General features: G+C 39.5%; 1 protein-coding gene across 1 annotated transcript in view; it reads left to right on the forward strand.

The window, feature by feature from the left end:
- The window catches only part of LOC101862218 (SH3 domain-containing kinase-binding protein 1), a gene marked incomplete in the record, with an annotated part of 27,839 nt that overhangs the window by 11,065 nt on the left and 6,029 nt on the right, over window positions 1–10,745 (forward strand). The window contains 2 exon segments of the mRNA XM_013088482.2: window positions 1,517–1,623; window positions 9,541–9,678. Coding sequence (XP_012943936.1) covers window positions 1,517–1,623; window positions 9,541–9,678 — 245 coding nt within the window.

Here is a 10,745-nt window from a genome sequence, read left to right on the forward strand (position 1 = left end):
CCCCCCCCCTTAATTTCCTTTTTTTTGTCACCTCAAAAAGTGTTATTGCATTTGAAGTCATCTAAAAAAATGTTATTCCATCGGAAGTCATCTCAAAAAGTGTTATTGCGTTGGAAGTGGTTGCCTCTAAAAGTGTTATTGCATTTCAAGTTGCCTCAGAAAGTGTTATTGCATCGGAAGTCGTTGCCTCAAAGAACGTTATTCCATCGAAAGTCATCTCAAAATGTTTTATTGCATTGGAAGTCACCTAAAAAAATGTTACATTGAAAGTCGTTGCCTCAAAAAATGTTTTTACATTGAAAGTCGTCGCCTCTAAAAATGTTATTCCATCGAAAGTCATCTCAAAAAGTTTTATTGCATTGGAAGTCACCTAAAAAAATGTTGTTACATTGAAAGTCGTTGCCTCAAAAAATGTTTTTACATTGAAAGTCGTTGCCTCAAAAAATGTTTTTACATTGAAAGTCGTCGCCTCAAAAAGCGTTATTGCATTAGAAGTAGTTGCCTCAAAAATGTTATTGCATTGGAAGTAGTTGCCTCAAAAAATGTTATTCCATCGAAAGTCATCTCAAAAAGTTTTATTGCATAGGAAGTCACCTAAAAAAATGTTACATTGAAAGTCGTTGCCTCAAAAAGTGTTGTTACATTGAAAGTCGTTGCCTCAAAAAATGTTATTGCATCGGAAGTCATCCCAAAAAGTTTTATTGCATTGGAAGTCACCTAAAAAAATGTTATTGCATTAGAAGTCATTGCCTCAAAAAATGTTGTTACATTGAAAGTCGTTGCCTCAAAAAAATGTTGTTACATTGAAAGTCGTTGCCTCAAAAAAATGTTGTTACATTGAAAGTCGTTGCCTCAAAAAAAATGTTGTTACATTGAAAGTCGTTGCCTCAAAAAATGTTGTTACATTGGAAGTCGTTGCCTCAAAAAATGTTGTTACATTGAAAGTCGTTGCCTCAAAAAAATGTTGTTACAATGAAAGTCGTTGCCTCAAAAAAATGTTGTTACATTGAAAGTCGTTGCCTCAAAAAAATGTTGTTACTTTGAAAGTCGTTGCCTCAAAAAAATGTTGTTACATTGGAAGTCGTTGCCTCAAAAAGTGTTATTGCATTAGAAGTTGTTACCTCGAAGTGCATTGTAATTTGGTCAGTTTGAAGGCATTGGGCCATCTAGTGAGAAGCTAGGGCCCGGGGTGTGTGATTGTTGATAGAATATGAACTTCTTCTTGGTTCCCACACTGTCTTAATCTGTTCTAAGCAAGTGGGTGGTTGATGGGTGCTGTGCTGTGGTTTGCTCCTTCTTTCTTGTCGAACATCTATCACCCTCATCTCTCCTCTTTTTTTGCGTATGGTACTCTCTTGTAACACCTCTAATCTTCCTTTTTGTGTTGCAAGTGCTGTAAAACTCTAACTAAAACTATAAAAGTTTCAAGTTAAATGTGGCTGTTGTTGTCCTAATGGAATGTAGCTATGTATAGCATCACCAGTGACCTATTTTTGATGTCTTTTATCGTCCATAGGACAGTTCGAAGGCATTGAGCCATCTGCTCAGAAACTGACGCACCTGACGGCGAACAGAGCCAAGGGACCGAAGAAGCGACCGCCTTCCACGGTTCTTACACTTAACGTATGCATGCTTGCATGGCTTCTAATTCCCTAGCTAACATGTGCTTGTCTCCTCGTTTGATGCCTCTTTCTCTCTCTCTCTCTTCTCGTGTTAAGCCTGGAGAAGTAAACGTTATACCCTTTTTAAAAAACAGTAAATCAGGGCCTAGTTTTCCCTTCAAGTCTCCTAATTTGAGTTGTCTCCTAATTTGAGTTGTCTCCTAATTTGAGTTGTCTCCCATCTTGTTTTATGTTAAGAGAAATAGACATCATTCCTGTTTGATTTTTAGTAAAACGGTAAATCAGAGTTTTGTATTTTCATTCAAGTTATTTTTTTGTTCACCATATATATTTTCTTTTGAATATAGGTTTTATAGTATACTTTTATTAAATCAGTTTAATTTTTGTTTAAGTGTATGTCTTTTAGTAGTATGTTATGGTCTGTTCATAACAGATGATCATTCCCTCTTTACTATATTTCCGAATTGATAGTGTTAAAATTTTTCAGTTTGTGAGCAGTCAGTGTTAGATGTTTGATGTCTTAAATTTTTATTCTTTTCTTTACACGAAGAATCTCTTTTTGCGGTTATCTTTAGTTTCTTCAGGTCCCTTTAAGTGTTGTCTGTTATCTTGATGGTCATTCAGTGTGTTCGTGAGTGTGCTGGCAAGTGGGTGTGTTTGTCGGTAGATGTATCTGGTGGAGGAGACACGGGGAGTGTTCAGACGGTGGTGGCTGGAGGCTGGCGGTGTGGTGTGGTGTGGTGTGGTGTGTCCCTCCCTGCATCTTTGCTATGGTGGAGTGTGGAATGTCCGGGTGTGCTGTCTTTTCACTGTTCGCAGAATGAAGGAAGGAAGGAAGGAAGGAATGAATGACTCCAGAATAGGGGCTTGGGGTTTGAGGGGGAAAGGATAAGGAGGAAGAGTGGTATCGAGGTGAGGATGTGGATTCTTTGGAGGTTGTTGGAGGATCGTTCTAGTGCATTGGCGTACTGAGAGAATGTAACATCCTTTATGCCTCACACACTGATACAGAAACGCTCACACACATAGTCTCAGACACAGACAGACACACACACAGACAGACACACACACACACAGACAGATACACACACACACACACACACGTACACACACGCATGCACACACTCACACACACACACACACACACACACACACACACACACACACACACACACACACACACACACACTCACACACACTGTTGCTGACTCAAGAACATCACTAAGGAAGTGTGGGTGGCTGGGAGGTGGAGACGTCATGTACTAGTACTTTACGTGGGTCGGAATGTTTTCTCAGTGAAGGTGACAGTTGATGGATCCTCTTTGCTTGGGTCCTTGTGCTTCTTCTTTTTTGTTAAATGCAAGTATATATATGTCTTTTACTGTTCCATGTGAACTGTGGGGGTCCATTGTGCTGTCTTGAGATTTACTGCAAGATGATAACGTTAAGCTGGACTGTAATTTGGGCGGAGTGTGAATGAGATTGATGGGGGTTCATGTCCAAATGTTTGTTGTCTTTTACATGGGCAAGTAGATACAGACATTTTTGTCTATGTAACTTTCACACCTGTGTTAGCTGCCTCAAAAAGATTAGAAAAGAAAGTGCTCCTTCTTTCCTCTTAAACATCTATCGTCCTTATCTCTCCTCTTTCTTTTTTACGTTTGTTGTTACTCTCTTGTAACACCTCTAATCTTCGGCACTTATATGACCTTATTGTGTTGCAAGTGCCGTAAAACTCTTTACTAAACTAATAGTGTAATTGCGGAGAAAGAGCTGGATACGTAATGTGTTTCATCCTTGGTTGAGTAATGGGATTTTGAAAAAAACAATATATTGCCGCTCATCTGGTGAAAGGTATGCAAGAAAGTAATGCTCTCATTTGTAAGGAACAAAACATGCTAAAAGGATCAATGATATCTTCAAAACAAAACATATTTTTTACCTGTCTTCAGAGATAATGTGAGATCGAGAGTGATGAGTTGAGGAAAAAAAAGCAGCAAATTTCTACTTCCCAGGTCTTCCTACTCCTCTACTTTGTGTTTACAATCACGGAATTAGTTTTTCGTTAGTTCCCTTTTCCAGTGGTTTGCCGCAGCTCTCCCGATGTCCTGGGACCCTCAGCTGTGTGGTATAATTCCTGAACTTGTCGTCTTTCCTTGTTTATTAACCAGAGACACTAACTCTGTTCCGAACAATCTTGGTTGGGTTATTGTTCTTTGTGCTAACATTGTTTCTGTTAGGTTAGCTTCTCCTATGTTCCCCTCCCCTCGACTGATCCCTACGTCGGTTTCCACGATGTTGTGTGATGTTGTCTAACCTTCCCCCTTCTTCCTCACCCACTGTAGTAACATTCCATATATATGTACAAAAATACCTAATGGCTCTGGTGTATTATGTCGCACCTGGAAACATTAAGTCCCTCTGTGTAAAACCTGCAGGTATTTAATGAGCCAACTAAGCGTTGAATCGAATTCTTATTGTTTTGGTGATGTGTTAACTACATGTGCGGTCGAAATTGTCAATGACGGCCACGCGTTGTTGATTAGAAAACTGGTTGTCCTAATAGGGTGAGTGTCTTGGACAGTATCATCATATATGGCCACCCGTTATTGATTAGAAAACTGGTTGTCCTATTCGGGTGAGTGTCTTGGACAGTATCATTATTATAATATAAATTATTTTTTAATGCAAGGGGAGAAATGGAAAGAGGTGGTTAGTACAGGTGATTGTATGGGCCTTGGGGGCCGATTGAGCAGGTTGAGCTGTGTTTGCATTCACATAAAAAGGAATGAGGGTTCTTATTTCTGGCTGCGTGTCCTGCACTACGGTACTATTGAAGGCTGATGTGGCTCTCACACAGCTCCGCTGCCCGCCTCGTTCATTCCAGTTTGCCATTTCAATCCTACAGAGATGTATCATCATCGCTGCCTGTTAGCTACATACCACTATCGGTCACTTATTCTGCTTTTATTTTACCAATTGTTGCCAAGTACCGATTTGTCAGCTATTTGAGATTTGGAAAATTTAAGTAAAGTAAACACCTACCTTTCTTGAGGATACAGCTTCCTGCGCACTGGGATGCCTCTGTTTAAAAAACAATTTTTTTAAAAGATAATGGAGAATATTATAAAGTACAAGTCACAGATCAAACAGCTCTACCTCCTCAACTCACAAACATACCCGCTCTCAGCTTTATAACTATATGATAACCCTCCCCCCGCGCAAATCTGTTGTGCCCCCTTTCCTTGTGTTTGGAGACCTTTTTCCTTTATTCCAGACGGGAAGTCTATGTAGGTGCATGACGCGTGCTGTGAATATTGAGTATCATTGCACTTATATGACCTTATTATGAAGCAAGTGCCGGAAAGTTCTTACTAAAAACTAAAAGGGCTCCATTACCATGAGTTGTCCAACGTTCAGTCCATGCACCTTTTGTCTCTTTTTCATTCACCTGTTTGAGAAGTCCACACTGTAGGTCTAGTCCTGAGTGTTCAATTGTTGTTCCCCATTTCCCCGCCCCCATCTGTCTCCATGTCATAGAAAGGTATGTCATCTTTTGGAGACCGCATGTGAAAAAAAAAAAAAATCTCCTGATGGTACTTATTGTTTGAAATAAATATTTTGTTCCTAGAGAGAAAAATCGCCAAAGTAATGAACAATTTACTGTAAGTTACAGCTGCTAAAGCACTTTCCCAAGTAGAATATTTTATTTGTTGTATCTAACCCTGGGGGGTATATGGGAAATGGTTGTTTTGTACATGTAATTGATTTGGACCGATGACCGATAGAGCAGGTGCAGCTGTAGATAAGAATGGTAGGAGGAATGAAATGTGAGGCAGCGTGGTGGAATCAGGCTCTCGTCAATTTTGCGGCATGTAGAGTTATTGGTATCATCTTAAAGCTTGTTTACTTGTCTTTATTTGGATGGACAATTTTTTTATTTATATTGAATACAAGTCGAGACATTTGCGAAAGAAGGAGGTGAGGGTCACCTGTTTTAAGAGATAAAATTAGTTAGAAAATAGCCGCCAAAGATGAGTTATTTCCTTAGCTTCAGAGTCCGTGGATACTGAAAATTGACATTTTTTGTGCCTTTAATCAACGTTTTTCAGAAAATATACAAAGAAATTAGTTCTTTAATAGGCATGAAAGGGGTTGAGCCAAAAAACAAAAATTTGATAAAATTTCACAAACCTGCGGAAAAATTCAAGTTTCTTCACTTTGATTATTTTGACGAGAGCCTGATTCCACCACGCTGTCTCACAAGTCTATCTGTCATGGGACTCCTGTTTGACCCCGTTTAGTAACAGATGTTGTGCTAATGTGGTGAGTTGTGAATATTCCAGTGTGCAGGTTGGTGTACTGGGCTCTGTTGGACCCAGTCGATGACCTGTTCTTAAATTTTATTTTTATAGTACTCCTTTAGAGTTGCGATAGTATTTAGATAGTGCTTTCATTCATTCATCTGTTTTTAAATGGAAATCTAGATTTTTTTTGTGTAGCTAGATAAAACTAGACAAACCACTAGTTTTAAAAAAAAGGTATTATAGGTTGTTAAAATTTTTTTCAGTTTGTTACAAAATGCAGTTTTCAGCAGCCCCATAAATACCCAACATTTTCATTTAATGTGGGATCAGAGGCATAGAATTTTCCTTACTTCTCTGTTTTGTCTGTAGGAAGCACTGTTTAGTCGAGCTGGCCCATAACTTGTTCCTAGCTCAAGTAGCTGACACACACAGTTGTGTTACAGGCAGCAGGATGTTTTACCTTCCCAATGCTTCGTGGCTCCTCCCGTAGTAAGACTTTTGGCCTCCCCGTTCCCAACATGTGTGCAGTTTTTTTCCCATTCTGATCACTATGACTATATTGTTGTCATTTTTCGCCATTGTGCCATGCTTCTTTTTGATGTGGGTGGTTAGTGGGAGTTATGGTGTGGTCTTCTTCTTCTACTTGTTTCAAAATTGTTTGAATTTGTTGCTGGATGTTATTGCTCTGATTTGGTGTTGATTAGGACTCGCTCGTCTTCTGGCTCTGCAGCTATGTGTCATAGTTGTTACTATTTTTTGTTGTTTTTTGGACGCATTTACTGAAGTCGCAGTTGCATTTATGTAGTTTATCTTTTAAAAATGTTTATCTATACCTTCTTACACCATGAAAAAATGGTGGTTTCATGCTGTTATATGTCTGGTAAAGAGAATTCCCGTGGAAAAAGAAGCACGCGGTGTTTGTGTCAGCTTGTGGCAAAGGAAACAAGGAAGTGATTGTAGGCCTTTTAGTCTTTCATGTCATCAGAGGATGGCTAGCTCTTTATTCCCCCGCTATTCGTTGCTTGTATTGGATGTCGAAAAATGCCTTTCTTCCCAGATTTTTCTGCGAGTTGTTGCTTGTATAGGTGTCGAAAAATACCTTTCTTCCCAAAAGTTTCTGGAATTTTTGAAAACCTATATGTGTTTGGAAATGTTGGCCTCATGTACAACAGTTATTGATTGTTCCCCGTTTTGTTATATTCTCTCTGTTACACTCAGATCTATATTATATATAATTCTGGGAATGCTTTCCTTACCTTGGAGATTCCTGAATCTCTTGATTACCTTCTCAGTTGCTTCTCTCCTCTTCAAAATGCGGTCAAAATCAGTCTCGGATGTCAAATTAATGCTTATCTTGGCCTGTTATTAAATTTTTTGTCATTTTGATTTTTTTTTTCCAATAGTGATAGAGTCGTAAAAAAATTTTTGGGTGGTTGGCGGGTGCTCTGGTGTGGTTTACTCCTTCTTTCTTATCAAACACCTATCATGTTTATCTCTCCTCCTTCTTTTTTATGTTTGTTACTCTCTTGTAACACCTCTAATCTTCGGCACTTATATGGCCTTATTATGTTGCAAGTGCTGTAAAACTTACTAAAACTAAAACAAAAACATTTTGTGAGGGTTTTTTTTGTTTTTGTTTTTTTATTAGAGGAAGGCTGCTTCTAGCAACTAAAAAAAGACCTTATGTCTACTTACAATTGTTTTAGAGCAGGCCATCATCTCCTTCGTTACGCGTGTCACTGCAGGCAGTGTCCTTTGTTATGGAATAACCCTCTGGCCTTCCCATGTCTGCTTTGTACATTACTTCATCAGCTTTATGGTCTGCCTTTTTTTGACCTGCCTCGTAGACAGCAGCTTGGCGCTTAAATGACCAAAATTGTGTCGATAGTGCCGTAAAACATCTACTCTATCAATCAATTATGTAGACAGCTGCTGTGTGCCTCACTCATAAAAGTTGTCCATGGTGGTATAGATTATAGACGAGCCAGTTGGTCACTGTCATAATTTGTGCTGTTGTTATTTATTGGTTATTTTGAAATTGATCTTTAAATATCAGTTGTCATTTTGTATAGGCCAGCATCGTTGTCACTTTGTTAGGATGGAATTTGTTCTATCTTGAAAGTTGTCAATTCCGATTTTTGTTTTGTTGTTATTTTAAAAGAAATTATTTGGGGGGGGGGGGGGGGGGGTATTTCTTGTTGTCAGATTGGGTTTGGTTGGGGGAGGTTGGGGGGGGGGGGGCACTGCCAGTTCTGATCTAGAGATATTTTATTCTTAAATTTGGAGTCGCTGTACTGAAGGGATTGTATTCAGCTGTTAGTTTTATGGCATTGTTAGGTGTGATCTCTCAGAATTGTATTTTAGAGAAGGCAAGATGTACGTGTGCCATATGTTGATGAATCCTAGTTTCAGTTTTTGTTTTTGGGGTACGAATTGTTTTTTGTTTTGTTTCCATTACAGTGGCACTGTTGATAGTCTAGTATGATTCACTTCTTCTCTGTGTATTATATATATATATATTCTCTACTCACAGTGTCTTTTCTGTATATATAAACATTCTGTGCTCACTCTGACTGACTTTGTAAATACACTTCTGTAGGGTGGTTAGCGGGTGCTCTGGTGTGGATTGCTTCTTCTTTCCTATAAAACATCTATTGTCCTTATCTCCCCTTCTTCTTTTTTGTGCTTGTCACTCTAGTAACATCTCTAATCTTCTGGCGCTCATATGACAGTACACTGTTGCGAGCGCCTTAAAACCTCTACTAAAGCTAAAAACTTCTGTAGGGATAGCTTAGGCATGGGCAAGCATATCCAAGTCCCTGGCCAGATTTAATGCAATTCTGAATGTCTTGTGGGCCGAAGCAAGAGAGAATTGGATAGAATTGTTTGAAATAATCAAAAAGCGCTCATATGACCTTATGCAGTTGCGAGCGCCGCAAAACCTCTACTAAAACTTTTTTTAAACTCTTAAAAATTGAGACTATAAAATTGACGGCGTAGCATATGTCACTCAAGGGCATTTCATGAGATAATTTTAAGATAAACTATTTGCTCTAAAGGTAATGCTTCTAGCTGGTCAGGAAACTTTGTTTTAATTTTGAAGACCGACAGTTTTATTATTATTTATTATCAACTTCGCTGCAGGCCACAAATTTATTATTATGAGTGACTTGCCTGCCCAGTGTTCGGGATGCTAAGAATTAAGACAGAAATATTGGCCCAACGCTTGACAGAGAGACCCAAAACTCTATGGGGATCTGGAGGTCGACTTGCGGCGAACAGCAGCCTTGACACTAGAGACTGGGATGCCCGTTAAGAGATGAATGATAAGAAGCAGAAGAAAATGAAGAAGAAGAAGAAAAAAAAGAAGAAGAAGAAAAAAAAAAGAAGAAGAAGAAAAAGAAGAAGAAGAAGAAGACTGTGTTGACTTGTGGACTCTCAGTTTGCCCATGCCTGGTGCAGCGTGAACATTCTCACAACTTCTCTTAATGTAACTTTTGATTTGTTCTGTCTTTCTCGGACACATTGTCACACGTACGCTTTATGACCCTCTCTATCCCCCCCCCCCCCCCCCCCCCCCCCCCCCCCCCACCCCCATCCCCGTCGTGAAGGAAGGGGAGGTGAAGGAGGAAGCGCCCCCTGAACCACCGCGACCGGGCCACTCGCATCTGGCGGACAAGTCGAGTCTGTCACAGGCAGGGTCGTCAGAGAGGCCACACCCACCTCCCAGCAGCCATAAAGACAAACATGTAAGTGGCAGTTGACAGGTGGCATGCTACACGTACACACACAGGTGGCGTGCCACATGCAACACACACACACAGTGGCCGCACCCACCTCCCAGCAGCCATAAAGACAAACATATAAGTGGCAGGTGACAGGTGGCATGCTACACATACACGCACAGGTGGCGTGTCACATGCAACACACACAGGTGGCACACAACATTTTACTCAGACACACAGTGGCTACTGCAGTACTGGACTCGGTCTGCTCTCTAGCAGTAAGGGGTGATATCAGAGGTGCTGATTTTCGGGATATAATGTAAATTTGGAAGTCCAGATTTCTGAAATGATCCAGATCTTGCATGAATTCTTGATAACAAGAAGTATCAAACAATAGAATGACCCGTAAACTTTTGAATCCCCGCTCTTGCGTTTTTCCACAGCGTTTGGAAAGTTCAGAATTTTTTTTCTAAAACTTAACTTTCAATACTTTTGTGAAGCCTCTTACTGTTTGAATATTGTTGTTTTGTCAACTGTATACGTCATGGTTTTTTTTATTTGGACATAGTACAGGAAAGGATGAGTGCCTTTAGACTGTTGTTGTATTTTTTTTTATCAACTTAGTATGCTGTTATATTATGCTTTTCGTTTAGCTGATACTACTAGTCTATACACGCTCATCTAATCTGTGCTGGTGTAGGTTTGGCATATCCTCGCATTTTATTTTGTAGACATCCTTGGTACTCTTAGCCTTAGTATATTTATGGTTTAAGTTTATTTCCTTAACATGTTTTTTTACCTTTTTTTTAAAGACTAGAATGTTTCGGTGATCAGAATGAATGAGAAATGCTTATTGCAATTTTACCGGAATTATATGCCGGCCAGATCGTACACTGATAAATGGGTTTCTTTCATTAATTTTAATTGAATGTTTTCTTCTTTTAATAACTCCTCCACTTGACACAGCTACTGCAGGTTACAATGGTTTTAAAAGGGTACTTTAACCTAATATTGTCCTGGTGCTTAGTTTATTTGGGAATGGGGGGGAGGGGGGGGGAGAACTTTAAGGATTTGACACAGCTACTGCAGGT

Source organism: Aplysia californica, unplaced genomic scaffold (assembly GCF_000002075.1).
Source record: "Aplysia californica isolate F4 #8 unplaced genomic scaffold, AplCal3.0 scaffold00750, whole genome shotgun sequence".
In the NCBI taxonomy this organism is placed as follows: Eukaryota; Metazoa; Mollusca; class Gastropoda; order Aplysiida; family Aplysiidae; genus Aplysia; species Aplysia californica.